The 22,439-nt window shown below is 36.8% G+C and overlaps 1 protein-coding gene across 2 annotated transcripts in view; it reads right to left on the bottom strand.

The window, feature by feature from the left end:
• CCDC148 (coiled-coil domain containing 148) overlaps positions 1–22,439 on the bottom strand; it is a 297,456-nt gene that overhangs the window by 183,504 nt on the left and 91,513 nt on the right. The window contains exons 2-3 of one of the 2 annotated variants that reach the window (XM_030796687.1): positions 12,598–12,660; positions 4,716–4,837 (exon numbers count right to left, since the gene is read on the bottom strand). In XM_030796687.1, coding sequence (XP_030652547.1) covers positions 4,716–4,837; positions 12,598–12,660 — 185 coding nt within the window. The remainder of the gene's footprint in view (positions 1–4,715; positions 4,838–12,597; positions 12,661–22,439) is intronic. The other variant, XM_004090882.2, reaches the window with a different exon arrangement.

Below are 22,439 nucleotides of genomic sequence, written 5' to 3'. Positions count from 1 at the left end.
CTTCTCAAAAGAAGACATTTATGCAGCCAAAAAACACATGAAAAAATGCTCATCATCACTGGCCATCAGAGAAATGCAAATCAAAACCACATTGAGATACCATCTCACACCAGTTAGAATGGTGATCATTAAAAAGTCAGGAAACAACAGGTGCTGGAGAGGATGTGGAGAAATAGGAACACTTTTACACTGTTGGGACTGTAAACTAGTTCAACCATTGTGGAAGTCAGTGTGGCGATTCCTCAGGGATCTAGAACTAGAAACACCATTTGACCCAGCCATCCCATTACTGGGTATATACCCAAAGGACTATAAATCATGCTGCTATAAAGACACATGCACATGTATGTTTATTGCGGCACTATTCACAATAGCAAAGACTTGGAACCAACCCAAATGTCCAACAACGATAGACTGGATTAAGAAAATGTGGCACATATACACCATGGAATACTATGCAGCCATAAAAAATGATGAGTTCATGTCCTTTGTAGAGACATGGATGAAGCTGGAAACCATCATTCTCAGTAAACTATCACAAGGACAAAAAACGAAACACCGCATGTTCTCACTCATAGGTGGGAATTGAACAATGAGAACTCATGGACAGAGGAAGGGGAACATCACACTCTGGGGACTGTTGTGGGGTGGGGGGAGGGGGGACTGACAGCTTTAGGAGATATACCTAATGCTAAATGACGAGTTAATGGGTGCAGCAAAACAACATGGCACATGGATACATATGTAACAAACCTGCACATTGTGCACATGTACCCTAAAACCTAAAGTATAATAATAAAAAAAAATTATAATGTACCGACCATATCTAGAAGCTGATTTAAATAAACTTCAAGACAAAATTTTTGAGACAATCAGGGAAATTTAACACTACATATTTGAAATTATTAAGACATTAACATTTTTAGACATGGTAATAGTATTGTAGGCTTTTTAAAAATCTCTATTATTTCAGCAGTATATGTTGAAATATTTATGGGTGAAATACTATGATGTCTGTGATTTGCTTCAAAACAATCTGGCACAGGGGGTTGTTTGTGGGTAGGAGTATAGAGGAAACAATGGCCAAAAGTTGATCATTTTTGAAGCTGAATGATGTGACATGGAGATTCACTATACCATTCAATCCAATTGTGCATATGCTTATAATTTTCTATAATATAACATTTTTAAAAAGAATTAATAGAGGCTTGAGCTGGACAAGAAGTATCTAAGCAAAGATATTCAAATTTAAAAATAATTGCAAAGATCTCTTTTACAGTTAATACACTGGGAATGAACAGTTACACACAAGGTACCAAAATTGGTCTCAGTTTTTAGCCCAACTCTATTATTTGTCTTCAGGTTCAATCTCAGGCTTTGAAAGACTAGATCACTGACTGTCCACTTCAGTCATATATGGCTGGCTTCCCAGAAATTGTGCATGATCAATGACGCAGCGATTATATAGATGACCATCACACCTAACTTGTTAATAATATCAGTAGTACAAATCAGACAGGTAGCTAAGTATTCTAGATGTAACTTGAAGCAATCATCTCTTTATGTGCTTTAAATGTTAACATTTTATCATTTTATTTAAATACGTTTATATTTAATATTGCCAAAGTGCTTTAATAATTAACAATGATTATTAAAACTGTTAATTACATGTCTAAAAAAAGAGTAAATTTAAATGGTAAAATAAACAGGGAAGTAGGTTGACAATACAAATATTAAGAGAGAATGTGTTAGCTATGTAACATTAAGAATAATAATACATTCTTTTTGAGCCTATATATTTTTAATTCAAGTAATATATGAAAGAATAAGAGAGATACTATTATAATCATATAATCATATAATATTAGCATTCAGGACATTAAAGAAAACTTTGAGTTGTATTTAATTTCCAGTTATTTAATTCCACTTAAGCCATGAGTCTTTTAAGAAAAAGTCCTATTTGGCAATTGTTCACAACTTACAAGAATAAATTAAAAGCAAAATGTCAACTTGCCACCTCTAAATTAAATTAGAAGGGAAGACTCCAAAAAATAATGTATGACAATATTCCCAATGCATCTTCCTCAATCCAGATATAATAAAAAATGAAAACTGCATGAAGAAAAAAAAGCAAGTGTTAGAAAATGATGAAGTACCTAGGACACATTTTGTTCTCACTAACGGAAATTCAAAACAACAGACATTCCAAAATGCTTTGAAAAGACAATTCCTTATCATCGTGAATCTACAGAGACTAAAAATGGAAGCAAAAGGTTGTCAAAATGATTGCTACAGACTGTGAACCATTTTTATTAGTTAAAGACAAGGGATTTTTTGAGATTTGCCAAGCTATGAATCCCAGGTACAGAGTTATTTCTAGAAAAGCTTCTTCCTGAATTACATTCCACTATGAACAAAAAGGTTACTGATGTTATTTAAAATGCCAGTTGAATGTGAGCATCTGTTTAATCACACAAATATGTAAATACAGAGACCACAGTAGCCATCTAGCAGCTGACAGTGCTGAGAAATTATTGTTCCTGCACTTGATATCAAACTGTAAAAACCACAATAATTAAAAATCTGAACTATATTGATTCTTTCATAATGAGTCTATCACCAAAGAGAAATTCACTTTGATAGAATACTGATTTTAACACTCAACCATTCTACATTCAGCCAAAATGTCTTTTTTGGTACATCTCGAATGGATGGATGGATGGATGGATGGTATTAGAAATGTAAGTGTGTATATATACATACATGAATATTTATTTATCTATTCCAATACTGACAAGGGTGTAGAGAATACATTTGTTTGGTATCTTTATTAAAACAATACCTTGGGAAAGAAATTTGGTAACAGGTCTCAAAAACACTAAAAGACACTCACACTTTTGGTCCAGATGTCCCAATCATGGGAATTTTTCCTATGAGAGTAGAGGATTCTAAAACATGAAAAGTATCTATGCTTGAAGTAGCATAATTTCTATTATCACAAAATTGAATACATCTCAAGTATCTAAAAATTGGGGTGGGATAATGCATGCATCTTTTTCTCTTTGGAGTACTTGTCACTCCTGTTTTTACCTAGTTAATTCTTTTGTATTATATTTTTAATTGACATATTGTAACTGTGCATATTTATGGGTGCAATTTGATGTTTTGATACATATATAGTTACAAAAAATATATGTTAAATCAGGGTATTTAGCACGGCCATCGTTGCATGCATTTATCATTTCTTTGTGGGGAGTATATTCAACAGCCTCTCTTCTGTTTTGTAATATACAATACCTTACTGTTATTCATCCTCACTCTACTGTGCAATAGAACACCAGAACTGATTCCTCCTATCTCATAGTAACTTCACACTTTATTGGCCTTGAGATCCCAATTCCAATATCCCTTCCTCAGAAAAGCCTTCCCTAACCACTCAGTGAAGATCAAATCCTGTTATACACCAAACAGCATGGTTTTTATTGCAGTTTATTCTTGGGATAATTTTACTCCAGGCTTATTTGATAAACACTGACTCTTCTCCCTCCCCCAGCAAACAGTAAACTTCATAAAGGTAAGGGCTATATTTTGCTTACCATTCTATCGTCAAGGCAAATAGTAGGCACATAATAAATATTTATTGGCTTGAACAATTAAATATTTAAAAGATTATGTGATAGACTGTTAGGGAGAAAAGTATACACGATTTCATGTCTATGTTTATCATGGGAAAAATAAAATATGTATTATGTTTATGTTTATATATGTGTACAATAAACAGATGTCAGGAATATGAAAAGTTTTGTTAGGATAATAGTAATATAAGTGACTTTACCACAAAATTTCTTTGAATGTTCCCATAACATTAACTTATTTTAAAGTTATATAAACCAAATAAATAATTCCCTGGCTTTTAAGCGGTCGCCTTAGTTTGAGGAGATATGCCCCATGAATATACGGTAATCTCTCCAGAAAAGAGTATCAAATGTGCTTTGAAATCATAACAATTGCCTTCTATAAAAAAAGATATTAACAATAAAAGGCAAAACAAACCATGAAAATTTTAAATACAAATAACTTGTAAATTACGTAACAAGTTGCTCCACCTCACCTGTTTTTTAATGCAGCCAAGTAATGAAAATACTGTTTTCACTGAACTCTATTATTTGCACAAGAGAGAATCATACTGTGTGAGTAATGCTAAACTACACATGGTCCTAAAATACTGTGCAAAATCACTTGCACATAATCTCCTTTCAAATCTAGCCTAGGTTCACCCTGGCTTAGAACATATATTTAAGCCAAAAACGGAATTCTAGAAAAGAGAGCACCTGAGGACATATTTGTATAGTGTTGGAGAAAGAGCCTTAATCAAATAGTCCATGGCTGGTAATTACTAACAATTTTTATTCTTCAGATTAAGTTGAAAGTTGTTGAAAGCTAATAAAATAAATGCCTTTCAAAAAATAAAGTTGAATTCAGACCTCAAAGAGTTGTTCTTTACCCATTAAATGGGTAATGTATGAACGCATGTAAACTATATAATGGTGTTCGAGAACATTCGATAAATCTTAGCTGCTATTCACTATTATTACTACTTGGGAGTTTCTAACAACTATTTGGAATGTCATTTATTTTCACATTCACAATGTAAATACTTTCTAACAATTCAATTTTCTAAAACTAGAAAAACACATACACACACAACTTCTAACCTTTAGCTTTGCAGAGGCAGAAGCTAATTTCTTTGCTTCAGTTAATGCACGCAATTGTTGATAGTCTACTGGTTTGTACTTGGTGTTTCTCATCTCATTTTTCATACGGAACACCAGATTATCTATTATTCATAAAAATAGAAAAATGACAAAGAAAGAATATCATGTTATTGGAAGTCAAAATATAATTAGGGCAACATGTTGAATTCAGATCTTATTTTTAAATATTTTTAAGCAAATACAAGAAATATTACAATATTGATAATATATGTGAGGTCTCTATTTCTAGAAATTATTATAATATAGCCACTTTATTTCTTGCACAGCATTACTTCTGAAAGGGTACAGAGGGAATGCTTTCATCTAAGTTAGTACTGTATATTGAAGATTTTAGAAAACTATAATACCAAGCTACAAAGTACAACGACTGTTAACCCATTCTTTTTATTTAAAATGTGACAGACATCAACTGTGAATATTAAGTATCACATCATTATAAATCAAATTATATAAATATATTTTTCAGTCATAGATGTATTTTTAACTTAGAAAAATCTAAATAATTTTAATTAAATTTGAAAAAACAGTTGAAACTGAAAGCTAAAAGTTTAATATGTTGAAAAATATTAAAATGATGTAAAATGTCTGAGTAATCTATATCCAAATACATACAATGTCCTCGTCTGGTATGATATGAAAACCATATCATAAAGTAAAACATAAGTAAGGGTTACTCTAAGTTCAAGTAGCATAAAGTACAATAACTTGAGTAAATCAAACAAAACATGTACTTCCACCTCAATTATATGAATAATTCATCTGTGTCATATAAAGTAAATGGATTTATTAAGTAAATCATGGATCACATGACTATAGGAAGCTCTTAAATGATTTCAGGCCAATCACAGTGAAAGAAAGCAAGGGTAGGGAGACCTGGCAAGATGGCCAAATAGGAACAGCTCCAGTCTGCAGCACCCAGCTAGATGGATGCAGAAGGTGGGTGATTTCTGCATTTCCAACTGAGGTACCTGACTTATCTCATTGGGACTGGTTAGGCAGTGGGTGCAGCCCACAGACAGCAAGCCGAAGCAGGGTGGGGCGTCACCTCACCAGGGAAGCACAAGAAGTTGGGGAAACTCCCTCCCCTAGCCAAGGGAAGCCATGAGGGACTGTGCCGTGAGGAATGGTGCACCCCAGCCCAAATACTACGCTTTTTCCCATGGTCTTTGCAACCCACAGACCAGGAGATTTCCTCGAATGCCTATGCCACCAGGGCCCTGGGTTTCAAGCACAAAACTGGGCAGCCATTACAGCAGACACCAAGCTAGCTGCAGGAGTTTTTTTCATACCCTAGTGGCGCCTGGAATGCCAGTGAGACAGAACCATTCACTCCCCTGGAAAGGGGGCTGAAGTCAGGGAGTCAAGTGATCTAGCTCTGTGGATCCCACCCACATGAAGCCCAGGAAGCTAAGATCCACTGGCTTGAAATTCTCACTGCCAGCACAGCAGTCTGAAGTTGACCAGGAATGATTGAGCTTTTGTGGGGGTAGGCACATCTACCATTACTAAGGCTTGAGTTGGCGGTTTCCCCCTCACAGTGTAAACAAAGCCACAGGGAAGTTCCAACTGGGCGGAGCCCTCTGCAGCTCAGCAAATCTGCTGTAGACAGACTACCTCTGTAGATTCCTCCTCTATGGACAGGGCATCTCTGAACAATAGGCAGCAGCCTCAGTCAGGGGCTTATAGATAAAACTCCCATCACCCTGGGACAAAGCACTTGGAGGAAGGGGCGGCTGTGAGTTCAGCTTCAGCAAACTTAGACATCCCTGCCTGTCAGCTCCTTGCAGTGGATCTCCAAGCATAGTGTTCCAGCTCTGCTAGGGGTCAGACTGCCTCCTCAACTGGGTCCCTGACCCCTATGTCTCCTAACTGGGAGACACCTCCCAGCAGGGGCAGACAGACACCTCATACAAGAGAGCTCCAGCTGGCATCTGGTGGGTGCCCCTCTGGGACAAAGCTTCCAGAGGAAGGAAGACGCAGCAACCTTTGCTGTTCTGCAGCCTCCACTGGTGATACCCAGATAAACAGGGTCTGGAGTGGACCTCCAGCAAACTCCAGCAGACCTGCAGCAGAGGGTCCTGACTGGTAGAAGGAAAACTAACAAACAGAAAGGAATAGCATCAACATCAACAAAAAGGATGTCCACTCAGAAACCCCAGCCGAAGCTCACCAACATCAAAGACCAAAGATAGATAAATCCACGAAAATGGGGAGAAGCCAGGCAAAAAGGCTGAAAATTCCAAAAACCAGAACGCCTCTTCCACTCCAAAGGATCACAACACCTCGTCAGCAAGGGAACAAAACTGGATGGAAAATGAATTTGACGAATTGACAGAAGCAGGCTTCAGAAGGCGGGTAATAACAAACTCCCCCGAGCTAAAGGAACATTTCTAACCTAATGCAAGGAAGCTAAGAACCTTGAAAAAACTTAGTCGAACTGCTAACTAGAATAACCAGTTTAGAGAAGAACATAAATGACCTGATGGAGCTGAAAAACATAGCACAAGAACTTTGTGAAGAATACACAACTATCAGTAGCTAAATCGATCAAGCAGAAGAAAGGATATCACAGACTGAATATCAGCTTACTAAAATAAAGTGTGAAGACAAGATTAGAGAAAAGAGAATGAAAAGGAACAAACAAAGCCGCCAAGAAATATGGGACTATGTGAAAAGACCAAACCTGCGTTTGATAGGTATACCTGAAAGTGACAGGGAGAATGGAACCAAGTTGGAAAACACTCTTCAGGATATTATCCAGGAGAACTTCCACAACCAAGCAAGACAGGCCAACATTCAAATTCAGGAAATACAGAGAACACCACAAAGATACTCCTTGAGAAGAGCAACCCCAAGACACATAATCATCAGATTCACCAAGGTAGAAATGAAGGAAAAAATATTAAGGACAGTCAGAGAGAAAGGTTGGTTACCCACAAAGGGAAGCCCATCAGACTAACAGCGGATCTCTCTGCAGAAATCCTACAAGCCAGAAGACAATGGGGGCCAATATTCAACATTCTTAAAGAAAAGAATTTTCAACCCAGAATTTCATATCCAGCCAAACTAAGCTTCATAAGTGAAGGAGAAATAAAATCCTTTACAGACAAGCAAATGCTGAGAGATTCTGTCACCACCAGGCCTGCCTTACAAGAGCTCCTGAAGGAAGCACTAAACATGGAAAGGAATAACCGGTACCAGCCACTGCAAAAATGTACCAAATTGTAAAGACCATCAGCACTATGAAGAAACATCAACAGACAAAATAACCAGCTAGCATCATGATGGCAGGATCAAATTCACACATAACAATACTAACCTTAAATGTAAATGGGCTAAATGCCCTTAATTAAAAGACACAGACTGACAAATTGAATAAAGAGTCAAGACCCTTCAGTGTGCTGTATTCAGGATATCCATCTCATGTGCAAAGATATACATAGGCTCAAAATAAAGGGATGGAGGAATATTTACCAAGCAAATGGAAAGCAAAAAAAAAAAAAAAAAAAAAAGCAGGGATTGCAATTTAGTCTCTGACATAACAGACTTTAAACCAACAAAAATCAAAAGAGACAAAGAAGGGCATTACATAATGCTAAAGGGATCAATTCAACAAGAAGAGCTAACTATCCTAAATATATACGCACCCAATACAGGACCACCCATATTCATAACACAAGTTCTTAGAGACCTACAAAGAGACTTAGACTCCCACACAATAATAATGGGAGACTTTAACACCCTACTGTCAATATTAGACAGAACAACAAGAAAGAAAATTAACAAGGATATTCAGGACTTGAGCACAGCTCTGGACCAAGCAGACTTAACAGACAGCTACAGAACTCTCCACCCCAAATCAACAGAATATATATTCTTCTCAGCACCACATCGCACTTACTTTAAAATTGACCACAGAGTTAGAAGTAAAACACTCCTCAGCAAATGCAAAAGAATAGATATTATAGCAGTCTCTCAGATCACAGTGCAATCAATTTAGAACTCAGCATTAAGAAACTCACTCAAAACTGCACAACTACATGGAAACTGAACAACCTGCTCCTGAATGACTACTGGGTAAATAATAAAATGAAGGCAGAAATAAAGATGTTCTTTGAAACCGATGAGAACAAAGACACAATGTACCAGAATCTCTGGGAAACAGCTAAAGCAGTGTGTAGAGGGAAATTTATAGCACTAAATGCCCACAAGAGAAAGCATGGGAAAGATCTAAAATTGACACCCTAACATCACAATAAAAAGAATTAGAGAAGCAAGAGCAAACAAATTCAAAAGCTAGCAGAAGACAAGAAATAACTAAGATCAGGGAAGAACTGAAGGAGATAGAGACACAAAAAACCGTTCAAAAAATCCATGAATCCAGGAGCTGATTTTTTGAAAAAACTAACAAAATAGACCACTAGCCAGATTAATAAACAAGAAAAGAGAGAAAAATCAAATAGACACAATAAAAAATGATAAAGGGTATATCACCACTGATCCCACAGAAATACAAACTACCATCACAGAATACTATAAATACCTCTATGCAAATGAACTAGAAAATCTAGAAGAAATGTATAAGTTCCTGGACACATACACCCTCCCAAGTCTAAACCAGGAAGAAGTTGAATACCTGAACAGAACAATAACAAGTTCTGAAATTGAGGCAGTAATAGCCTACCAACCAAAAAAAGTCCAGGACCAGATGGATTCACAGCCGAATTCTACCAGAGGTACAAGGAGGAGCTGGTACCATTCCTTCTGAAACTATTCCAAACAATAGAAAAAGAGGGAATCCTCCCTAACTCATTTTATAAGGCCAGCATCATCCTGATACCAAAACCTGGCAGAGACACAACAAAAAAAGAAAATTTCAGGCCAATATCCTGGATGAAAATCGATGCGAAAATCCTCAACAAAATAACGGCAAACCAAATCCAGTTGCACATCAAAAAGCTTATCCACCACGATCAAGTCGGCTTCATATCTGGGATGCAAGTCTGGTTCAACATATGCTAATCAATAAACGTAATCCATCACACAAACAGAACCAACGACAAAAACCATATGATTATCTCAATAGATGCACAAAAGGCCTTTGACAAAATTCAACACCCTTCATGCTAAAATCTCTCCATAAACTAGATATTGATGGAACATATCTCAAAATAATTAGAGCTATTTATGATAAACCCACAACCAATATCATACTGAATGGGCAAAAACTGGAAGTATTCCCTTTGAAAACTGGCACAACACAAGGATGCCCTCTCTCACCACTCCTATTCAACATAGTGTTGGAAGTTCTGGCCAGGGCAATCAGGCAGGAGAAACAAATAAAGTGTATTCAAATAGGAAGAGAGGAAGTTAAATTGTCTCTGTTTGCAGATGACATGAATGTATATTTAGACAACCCCATCGTCTCAGCCCAAAATGTCTTTAAGCTGATAAGCAACTTCAGCAAAGTCTTAGGATACAAAATCAATGTGCAAAAATTACAAGCATTCCTATACACCAATAATAGAAAAAGCCAAATCATGAGTGAACTCCCATTCACAATTGCTACAAAGAGAATAAAATACCTAGGAATACAACTTACAAGTGATGTGAAGGACCTCTTCAAGGAGAACTACAAACAACTACTCAAGGAAATAAGAGAGGACACAAACAAATGGAAAAATATTCCATGCTCATGGATAGGAAGAATGAATATCGTGAAAATGGCCATACTGCCCAAAGTGATTTATAGAGTCAATGCTATCCCTATCAAGCTACCATTGACTTTCTTCACAGAATTGGAAAAAACTACTTAAACTTTATATGGAACCAAAAAAGAGCCTGCATAGCCAAGACAATCCTGGGCAAGAAGAAGAAAGCTGGAGGCATCATGCTACCTGACCTCAAACTATACTACAAGGCTACAGTAAGCAAAACATCATGGTACTGGTACCAAAACAGAGATACAGACGAATAGAACAGAACAGAGGCCTCAGAAATAACACACTTCTAGAACCATCTGATCTTTGACAAACCTGTCAAAAACAAGCAAATGGGGAAAGGATTCCCTATTTAATAAATGGTGTTGGGAAAATTGGCTAGCCATATGCAGAAAACTGAAACTGTATCCCTTCCTTACACCTTATACAAAAATTAATTCAAGATGGATTAAAGACTTAAATGTAAGACCTAAAACCATAACAATCCTAGAAGAAAACCTAGGCAATACCATTCAGTACATAGGCATGGGCAAAGACTTCATGACTAAAGCACCAAAAGCAATGGCAAAAAAAGCCAAAATTGACAAATGAGATCTAATTAAAATAAAGAGCTTCTGCACAGCAAAAGAAACTACCATCAGAGTGAACAGGCAACCTACAGAATGGGAGAAAATTTTTGCAATTTATCTATCTGAAAATGGCTAATACCCAGAATCTACAAAGAACTTAAACAAATTTACAAGAAAAAAACAACCCCATCAAAAAGTGGGTGAAGGATATGAACAGACACTTCTCAAAAGAAGACATTTATGCAGCCAACAAACATATGAAAAAATGCTCATCATCTCTGGTCATTAGAGAAATCCAAATCAAAACCACAATGAGATACCATCTCATGCCAGTTAGAATAACAATCATTAAAAAGTCAGGGCCAGGCGCGGTGGCTCACGCTTGTAATCCCAGCACTTTGGGAGGCCGAGGCGGGCAGATCACGAGGTCAGGAGATCGAGACCACAATGAAACCCCATCTCTACTAAAAATACAAAAAATTAGCCGGGCGTGGTGGCGGGCGCCTGTAGTCCCAGCTACTCAGAGAGGCTGAGGCAGGAGAATGGCGTGAACCCGGGAGGCAGAGCTTGCAGTGAGCCGAGATTGCGCCACTGCACTCCAGCCTGGGCAACAGAGCGAGACTCTGTCTCAAAAAAAAAAAAAAAAAAAAAAAACTCAGGAAACAACAGATGCTGGAGAAGATGTGAAGAAATAGGAACGCTTTTACACTGTTGGTGGGAGTGTAAATTAGTTCAACTGTTGTGGAAGAGAGTGTGGTGATTCCTCAAGGATCTAAAACCAGAAATACCATTTGACCCAGCAAGCCCATTACTGGGTATATACCCAGAGGATTATAAATCATTCTACTATAAAGACACATGCACACATATGTTTATTGCGGCACTGTTCACAATAGCAAAGACTTGGAACCGACCCAAATTCCCATCAATGATAGACTGGATAAAGAAAACATGGCACATATACACCATGGAATACTATGCAGCCATACAAAAGAATGAGTTCATGTCCTTTGCAGGGACATGGATGAAGCTGGAAACCATCACTCTCAGCAAACTAACACAAGAACAGCAAACCAAACACAGCATATTTTCACTTATAAGTGGGAGTTGAACAATGAGAACACATGGACACAGAGAGGGGAACATCACACACTGGGGCCTGTCGGGGGGTGGAGGGCTAGGGAAGGGATAGCATTAGGAGAAATACCTAATGTAGATGACGGGTTGATGGGTGCATCAAACCACCATGGTATGTGTATACCTATGTAACAAACCTTCACATTCTGTACATGTTCCCCAGAACTTAAAGTATAATAAAAAAAAAAAAAGAAGAAGAAGAAAGCAAGGGTATCCTGACCACTATTGAGGATTAAAACAAACCCATTGTAAAGAACTGGCCAGTCATTCAATGTAACCAGAAAGTGAGCGTTCCATTATTAAAATTTTGAAAAATCAACATTCCAATTGTATATCATTTCAAAAGTACATAATCCACTGTAAATAATAAAACAGAGTTGGAAGTAGGAAAAATACCTGAGCTATGATTTCTCTGAATTGTCATGAATGTTCGGTCTCTTTGATTCATGTTTTCCGTATCTGTTAAGGAAACAAGAGAGAACTAATATTTCATAATATTATTTTATAAATGTTTTTAAAGCTGTGTTACTTTAAGTATTTTTAAAAATAAGACCCAGGACTGGGTGCCATAATGCTTTTAATTTTATTAAAATTTGCTTGAAGCCTCCCTGTTAGTGTTTCTTCTGTGCCTTTCTTGTTCTTGGTCCTGTCCTTTCTACTTTTTCCCTCTTAATCCTCCTCCGCTGGATTGTTCCAGTGACTGATAAAACATTTGTTATTAGAAAGTTGTTATGTGTTTTATTTTGTGTTCCTGGGAGGAAAGAAATTACCCAAATTGAAGAATAAATTATTCACTACTTGTATTACAAGTAATATGGCACTTTTGGTAGATACAGAGATGCACCAGCCAGATCAAAGGACTCGCTGCCTTGCTGTGGGAATGCAGTCTGTGGATAGCCTCCAGCTGTCACCCCCTTCAGGTTAGGACTCAGCTCCAGAGAAGAGCCTCGTCCAAAGGCATATGCTTTCTGGGGCAGCCCATACCCAATGACTGAGCAAGGCAGGGGTGTAAAGCTATTTGGCCCCAATGTAGGACACTCTGATACGTAATATTTGCTCTGGAGCTTCCTGCCATGCTGGCCTAGACTTTGTTGGACCTGCATTGAAGTTGTTGTCTTCATCTGCCCAATCCCACTTCCTTCTTCTCCCTTTCACAGGTATAGATGCCTGCTAAACATCTTCCACTCCACGCTCTTCAGGTGGCTCTTTAAATAACAGTACTCACTTTTCAAAAGTTTGTGTTCCATATCCACTAGGTTGAACTACCCATGTCTAGTGGCCCTTTCAGTAACCTAAACCTTCCTAAAAGGAGGAGAAGATAGTTAAGGTCCATGACTTTTGGAAACTCTGCCAAGTTACCAAGAATTCCTAAGTCCTTACTATAGCCTCCCCCTCCCTACCATAGCCTTCCCATTTATTTTAATCTGCTTTAAGAGTATAACCTACAGACAGGAGTGGCAAATGTAAATGCACTCAGCAGCCATCAGTAAGTTAAAGGAGAGAAATGACAAGGAGCAAGACCATAGGAGTGGCAGAAAATATGGAAAACTGAAGAGCATTCCACACCCAAAGATAATCAAATATACCTTTTTCCTTTTTATAACACAAGTACCAGACAAAGCACGCCTCCAGAAATAAATCTGTGCTGGTTTGTTAGCTCTGGCCTACTGTATCCCCTCCCTAGTTTTCATTTAATTCTGCCACCCATAGCTTAGCTGTCCAAGTTTGCCATCTTTATCTCATAGGAGACCTCCCCTGTCCTTTTATTGGTTAGTTGGGTAGTTTTCTTTCATTGGAGAGCCAGTCCCTTTAGATTTAGGCCTCATTTTTCTTGGCATTGAGACTCAAATATTGAGGTTCTGAAACAAAATAGGGTTTTGCAAGCCATAACATGTTTCTCACCATCTCTATGTACTTCAAATTTTAATTATGGCCATAAGAAATCTGACATTAGAATATATTCTGGAAATCAAAGTTGTAGCCAAATCTGTCTTCATGAACTGGAAACCTCATTTGGTTCCAACTATTTAGAAGACCAAGTGGAAATACTTCCTGACCTGCATACTTTGTTATATATAAACCATGTATAATTTCTACTTGCCTTTCAAAAATGTTGAGGGCCTGTGAACTAAAGAGTTATTAAAATGAGGTATTATAAAACTGATTTCATTGTAATGTTTCTTATATGAGAGAAATGATTAGACATTCAGATTTAGAATCTGAAAAGTTCACAAGTAATTTACTTAGTTCAGTTCTCATTTTAGCACTTGAGATGATTGAGGCTCAGAAAAATGACCAAAATCATACACCTAGTCAGTAGCAGAACTTTCAGTTTCAAAATCTCACATTACAGTACAAAAATCTCTGAAAATGAAGGTTTATTTCATAATTAATACCATGGCCAAACCCAACCTGAGCTGCAATCATTTGGTGGCAAACCTGACCCAAACTGAAGTTTACACTATGAATGTGAACGTTCATACATTTATGTAAAAATATTAATCTGTTTAATTATGGGATGATGCCTGGGCCCTACCAGGGTTTCAAAAAATAATGGGCATATGTTCTTTATCCCATTTCTAAAAATCTGAAAAACCTAAAAACTATCTGGCTCCACATATTTCAGATAAGGGATTTATGAAACTGTATTAAAACCAACATTTCCTGATTCCCAAAGAAGTATACATCATCCAGGCTATTTCCATTTTATGCTTACTAGTGAGAAATTCAAAGTGGCCACTTCAGCCTGTAGTTAAAATACTTTTGGCTGCGTAACTGCTACTTGAACAGAATTTTTTATGTTAAATAATTTAAGAACAGTTTTATAAATTATTCCATATTCACATTAAATGACATTTTAGAAATTGCTTATGAATGTTATCAAAATGTTAAGCCTTTTAGATCTACTCAATTATGGAAAATATCTTAATACTTTTGTAAGAAATTTCTTATGGCATAGGAAGAACACTTTGATACATAATGGAATGATAGTGTCACTATTGCTAGAGGGTTGAAAAACATTTTAGTGAAAAGTTAATTATTACAGAGTTGATGGGGAATCTAAACTTTTGTAAAATAGATAAATGATATTTATCTATTTATGACCAGTCTCTACAGGGAAAAATCAGGACTTCTTTAGAGATGTGAAAAAATAAGAGAGAGATCATTTATATAAGGAGGCTGTTTTTTTTTTAACACTGTTAATATTCTTATTCTTCTCTCTTCTAAGAAAATCTTTTTTTAATACATTGAGGAAGGAAAAAGTCAATTATATTTAGGGTTAGGGTTGTACTACATATGGATAGCATTTAAACTCTAAACTGATTATAAATATGTAGACTAGTCAATCACCCCATGACGGTGAGTCTTCTATAATGAGGATTCTGCCAGGCGAAATGATGTTAAAAACAATACCAATTTGTATAAATAGTATTGTTTTGGCTATACGGGCTCTTTTTTTGTTCCATATAAAGTTTAGTTTTTTTTTTCTAATTCTGTGAAGAATGTCAATAGCAGTTTAATGGGAATAGCATTGAATCTATAAATTACTTTGGGCAGTATGGCCATTTTCACAATATTGATTCCTCCTATCCATGAGCATGGAATGTTTTTCCATTTGTTTGTGTCCTCTCTTATTTCCTTGAGCAGTGGTTTGTAGTTCTACTTGAAGAGGTCCTTCACTTCCATGGTTAGCTGTATTCCTGGTATTTTATTCTCTTTGTAGCAATTGTGAATGGGAGTTTATTCATGATTTGGCTCTCTGCTTGTCTATTGTTGGTGTATAGGAATGCTTGTGATTTTGCAAATGATTTGTATCCTGAGACTTTGCTGAAGTTGCTTATCAACTTAAGAAGCTTGGCCAGGCGCGGTGGCTCACGCTTGTAATCCCAGCACTTTGGGAGACCGAGGCAGGCGGATCACGAGGTCAGGAGATCGAGACCACAGTGAAACCCCGTCTCTACTAAAAATACAAAAAATTAGCCGGGCGTGGTGGCGGGCGCCTGTAGTCCCAGCTACTCGGAGAGGCTGAGGCAGGAGAATGGCGTGAACCCGGGAGGTGGAGCTTGCAGTGAGCTGAGATTGCGCCACTGCACTCCAGCCTGGGCGATAGAGTGAGACTCCATCTCAAAAAAAAAAAAAAAAAAAAAAAAAAGAAGGTTTTGGGCTGAGACAATGGGGTTTTCAAGATATAGGATCATGTCGTCTGCACACACAGACAGTTTTACTTCCTTTCTTCCTATTTGAATATTCTTTATTTCTTCATATATTTCTCATGCCTGATTGCCCTGGTCAGAACTTCCAATACTATGTTGAACAGGAATGGTGGGAGAGGGCATCCTTGTCTTCTGCCAGTTTTCAAAGGGAATTCTTCCAGCTTTTGCCCATTCAGTATGATATTAGCTGTGGGTTTGTCATAAATGGCTCTTACTATTTTGAGGTATGTTTCATTAATACATCGTTTGTTAAGAGTTTTTAACATGAAAGGATGTTGAATTTTATCAAAGGCCTTTTCTGTGTCTATTGAGATAATCATCTGGTTTTGTCTTTAGTTCTGTTTATGTGATGAATTACGTTTATTAATTTGTTGAACCAGCCTTTCATCCTGGGGATGAAGCCGACTTGATCATGGTGGAAAGCTTTTTGATGTGCTGTTGGATTCAGTTTGCCAGTATTTTATTGAGGATTTTTACATCAATATTCATCAGGGATACTGGCCTGAGGTTGGCCTGTCAGGGGGTTAGTGGAGGGAGAGTATCAGGATAGATAGCTAATGCAAGTGGGCCTTAATACCTAGGTGATGGGTTGATACGTGCAGCAAACCATACGTGCAGCACACATTTACCTATGTAACAAACCTGCATGTCCTGCACATATATCCCGGCACTTAAAATTAAATTAAATTAAATTTTAAAAATATATACATGTAGAAACATCTTGGATGTGGTATCAAATTATTGTAAAAAAATTAATTTATCAAATAATAAAAGTTGGCCATGATATCGTTTATAAAATAAGCCTTCATTTTTAGAGATTCTTGTATTATAATGAAAGATTTTGAAACTAAAGTTCTTTTGCTACTGACTAGGTATGTGATCTTGGTCATTTTCATATGAAAGATCCCATAACATTTTCATTCAAATATTATGGCCAAAGTCCAGCTGAAGCAGTATTTTTCTAACATCCAGAATTCATTTTTAAATTTTAAGCAGAGTGTTACATATCACTTTCATTATAAAACATTATGCACCGTAGTTTGTGTAAGATAAATTTATTGTCCTGAAAAAACTAATGGAACCAAAAGATGTACTATTAGAACTAATATAAATGGTTAAACAAAGTGCTCAGTCACATAATAAATATGACCAATTCAAATATAATGGGAAAGATCTCACTCAAAACAAATGAAAAACAAAATATCTAGGAATAAACTACATAAGAAGTTTGTAGGACATAGACTGTAAAAAAAACCTACCAAAGTTGATTACGGGAAATTAAAAAAAAATTGAATAGAAAGAAACTAGTCTAATTCTGCATAGCAAATATTTAACACTGGCAATTTCTGGGTAGTAGGATTATACTTAATTTTGATTACTACTTTATGCTTGAGCATAATTTCTAAATTTTTCTTATTTTATAGGAAGAAGAAAAACACAGTTTTAAAAGTACTAAGCAGAGGCAATAGCTATTTTACTATATTCTGGAAAAACACTACCATGGTATGCCTATTTTACCAATTAAAAAAGAAACTGGATTTCATGACATCAAGAATCCTTTAAGATATAAACATATGTAAGTGTAATTCATGATATTGATACTGAATTGATTCTTACTAACCTTCTACTAAAAGGCAGACTATATTAAAATACACTTGTTGCACTGTATAGAACTTTAAAATGTTAACATTAGAATATTCACTAGGTCATTTTTTAACGCTCTGTGGGAAATAAGTAAATAATTTAGTTTAAACTATTCTTTAGTTACAAATGTACTGGTTAAAATAATAAACTGTATAGAAAATAGTGTGGTAAGAACTAAGATTTTCAGTCCTACTTACCTCTAACAGAAGAGCTGGAGGAGCAGGTGCATTTAGCCCTGGTAGTTATTTTCAAGGTTTTATTTTGTATTATTTCAAAGAATTTCTATGCATTTGTAAGTACTTATATATATCCAATTTTATATAGGTATAATAATGACATATATACAATTCCACAAGTTATTTAATAATGTAACTTGGCCATCTTTCCATATCATTCTATTTGTGTGTTCATATATGTACACATATACACACACACGTGCCTTTAATGACTGAAAATGGCATGTATACATATATATATATTCATTCAACCAGTACAAGAATCAAAGACAGAAATTAAATAAAATTCATAATCAGAAAAATAAAATCTATCAAATCTCTGCCTTCTTTATAATTCATATAAATTTGCTTATGAACCAGTTCCACATATAGTCAACCTATGTGATTTTCTCTATTTTTAAAACAGCTCAAAGTAGAGAGTCTCAATCAACCTTGCTAATAAAATAATTCAAATACAGATCTATACATCCCATAGGCTTTTCCAGTCTGGGGAACACAGTCCGGGAGAAAGAAAAGAGTTAACCACAGCAAACAACCTAAAAGGGCCCAGTTTCCGTGGGACTTCAGAGCCCCACAGAGAGTGAAGGTAACTGCAGTGGAGCCTCTCATGCCCTTACTCCCTCTATGTCCTCCAAACTATTTTAATAATTCCAAAACCCCAAGAGAAAAGGCATAAATTAGGTATATGCTACATAAAAATGGGAATTATCCAGAGTTTTTTGGGGGGAAATAGACAAATTCACACAGCTTCCACTGACTGTGTCAGAAATTCTGACCAGAAACTATGACTGGGAGTTTTGAGTTCTGACAAATCACCTTAGGGAAACTAAGTACTTAGTTATGAAGAAATACTGTTTTGCCTCTAATTTTTCCCCTTGAATGTGGGATCCATAAAGAAAGAATAATGAAAGTAATCCTCTGCTTTGGAAAGACTTACCATTTATCTTCCTACATGACTTGCCATTTTGGACATGCTTAAATTTAAGATTTGTCAATTTTCTGACAAAATTTGGGAGTCTACTTTCCCATCCTACATACTTGGACTTGATGTAAAAGGTTCACCTGCTTCCCCTTGGTCCCTTTTACGCCTAACCTCTCCGACAGCTGCAGGGTATTATATAATTCACTCCTTCCATATCCTATATGTAGAATTTTATCAATATCCTTTTATCTGCTCTTCTAGCCCAGCTACCATCACACAATTGCCTGGATGAGTGATGTCTCAAACACCCAAATACATCATAGAACTCCCTGACCTACCAAATTATTTCTAATTGCTCTCCAGGACAATCTAGCTCTTGACTGTCTAGCCCCTTCATTACCTATTACCTTATTTGTACATTACCCTTGAGCATTCCCAAACCATTTGCAGATCCCTGAACGGACAATGCTTGTGAAAGGCAGAAAAATAGTGCCTCAAAGATGTCCACGTAGGTCCTAATCCTCAGAACCTATGATTATGTTATGTTATGTGGCAAAGGGGAATTAAGGTGGCAAAGATAATTTAGATTGCTAATCAGCTGATGTTATGTAAAAGAGTAGCCTGGCTTATCCAGGTGGGCCTAATATAATCAGAAGGGCCCTTACTAGAAGAGGGCAGGAAGGTCAGAATCAGAGATGTGATGACAGAAGCAGAGGTCAGAAAGCAGGAAGGTTTGAAGATGTCACGCTTCTGGCGTTGAAGATAGAGGAATAAAACCATGACCCAAAGAATGCAGGTAGCCTCTAGATGCTAGAAAAAGGAAAGGAAACAGATTCTCCCATAGAGGCTCCAAAGGAATTCAGCCCTGCCCACAGTTTGCTGTTATTTTGGATGTCTGACCTCCAGAATTGTAAGATCATAAATTTGGATTGTTTAAGTCACTAAGATTGTGGTAACGTTTTTTCAGCAATAGGAAACTGACATGCTCTTTCATATCTCTCTCATTTGAAATAGTACACACACTATTACCTATGCTTGGGAGGCCTTTCTCTACTGTTGCCTCTGACCAATACCTACTTATTTTTCAGTCTCATCTGAATCATCCCACTGGAGCTTCTCCTAATCCAGACAGAGATGATCTTTCCTTTCCCTTGTACTACTATTATACTTTGTGTTTGTCCCTACTGTTTCTCTAATTTATTTAAGAGCTTATTACAATGTTTATTAAACATCTGTCATACACTAGATTAAGGGCTATAGATTTATTCAGGCCTCTGCAGAGAGACCATCAGTGGCAATGTCATCTAAAGTAGTTCCCTCTACCCCCAATTATTCTTCACTTTCTCATTCTAATTATTTTCCTTTGTGGTACATCTCACTGTGTGGCATTATACTATATATTTATTAACTTTCCTATTGTTCACGTCTACAATTAGGATATATGCTCCATGAAAACAAGGCCTTTAGCGGATCATCTCTGTTTTTCCAGACTGCCTAAAATAGTATCTGGTCCCTGTTAGATATTCAATACATTATTTGCTGAAAGAGCATTAAGTGATTACATTATAGATCACAGTCCTGCATATAATGCATGGTAGTATTAGAAGCAAACACATGGTTTTCACCTGCTTTTCCCCTATATTTAAATCTAGGCTCACCTGTATGAGATGACAACTATTATCAAGAACAACCAGGCCCGGCGCGGTGGCTCACGCTTGTAATCCCAGCACTTTGGGAGACCGAGGCGGGCGGATCACGAGGTCAGGAGTTCGAGACCACGGTGAAACCCCGTCTCTACTAAAAATACAAAAAATTAGCCGGGCATGGTGGCGGGCGCCTGTAGTCCCAGCTACTTGGAGAGGCTGAGGCAGGAGAATGGCATGAACCCAGGAGGCAGAGCTTGCAGTGAGCCGAGATTGCGCCACTGCACTCCAGCCTGGGCGACAGAGCGAGACTCCGTCTCAAAAAAAAAAAAAAAAAAAAAAAGAACAACCTCCAAGACAAAATGGTCAGTAGATTGAGGTATATGTGACGAAGTGAGGAAGAAAACACATGCCCACTTTAAAGTTTCAGCACTGGCTCTAAGTTCACATTAACTGCAGTTGACCCGTGCCCCCGACCAGCTACTCAGGTGTCAATCATAGCACACAACCCCCACATGGAAAAACTTGCATTTTGTTAGGAATCTAAGGATATCTATGCTATCTTACTTCTCCAAGAGCTTGGGGTGAAGAAGGAGTTTCTATGCATAGTAGACACAAATAATGTAGTTTTACCTCCAACATATATTATTGAGTGAAAAAAGCAAGTTGCACTATGATACATACCATATGATACCATTATATAAACATGAACAGACTTCAAACAATACTACCCCCCTCTCTTGTGCGTGTGCTCTCTCTCGAGAAAAAAAGCCTAAAGGCCCACACGTAGACCAAACTGAAGAGGATGCTGCAATTGGAGGTTAGTGTCAAAGGGGACTTTAGCTTTAACTGTAATAAAATCACTGCATTTTTACAATGAGTGTATATATATACATATATATGTATATATATGTGTATATATGTATATATTGTGTATATGTGTATATATGTGTACATATATGTAATTAAAAGTAATCAACATTGCCCCAAAAGGTCCTATTACTAAATACAGTCATCTCTCAGTATCTGCAGGGGACTGGTTCCAGGACCTCCATGGATACCAAACTGTATGGATACTAAAGTGTCTCATAGAAAATGGTGTAGTGTCTGCAAATGACCTATGCACATCCTCCTGTATGCTTTAAATCATCTCTAACTTATTTATAATACCTAATACAAGGTAAATGCTATATAAATACTTATGCTATATTTTTATTTGTATTTTTGTTGTCCTATGTTATTTATTTTAAAATATTTTCTATAGGAAGTTGTTTGAATTCACAAATGCAAAACCTGAAGAGATGGAGGGCTGACTGCAATTCTCATTTCTATTGTAAAATTAATGCAACAACATTAGAGTCTATAAAGATTACCAAGTGGGTTCTACTGGTGAGAACCCCAGAGTCTGATCACTCGTCGCTCACATTTCTAAACCTGCCAAGTTTGGACCACTTCCCAGAGCCCCTTGACCCTACCAAGTCATAAAAACCCTGTGAAGGCCAGCCTGAAATATCCAGTTGGCTTTAATTTTGTATATAATTAAATAATTTTTATACAAATTTGTTCTGCCTTATAAATT

This window comes from Nomascus leucogenys, chromosome 17 (genome assembly GCF_006542625.1).
Source record: "Nomascus leucogenys isolate Asia chromosome 17, Asia_NLE_v1, whole genome shotgun sequence".
NCBI lineage: Eukaryota > Metazoa > Chordata > Mammalia > Primates > Hylobatidae > Nomascus > Nomascus leucogenys.
The sequence above is the reverse complement of the archived record's forward strand: the minus strand, read 5'-3'. Positions and strand labels throughout refer to the sequence as shown.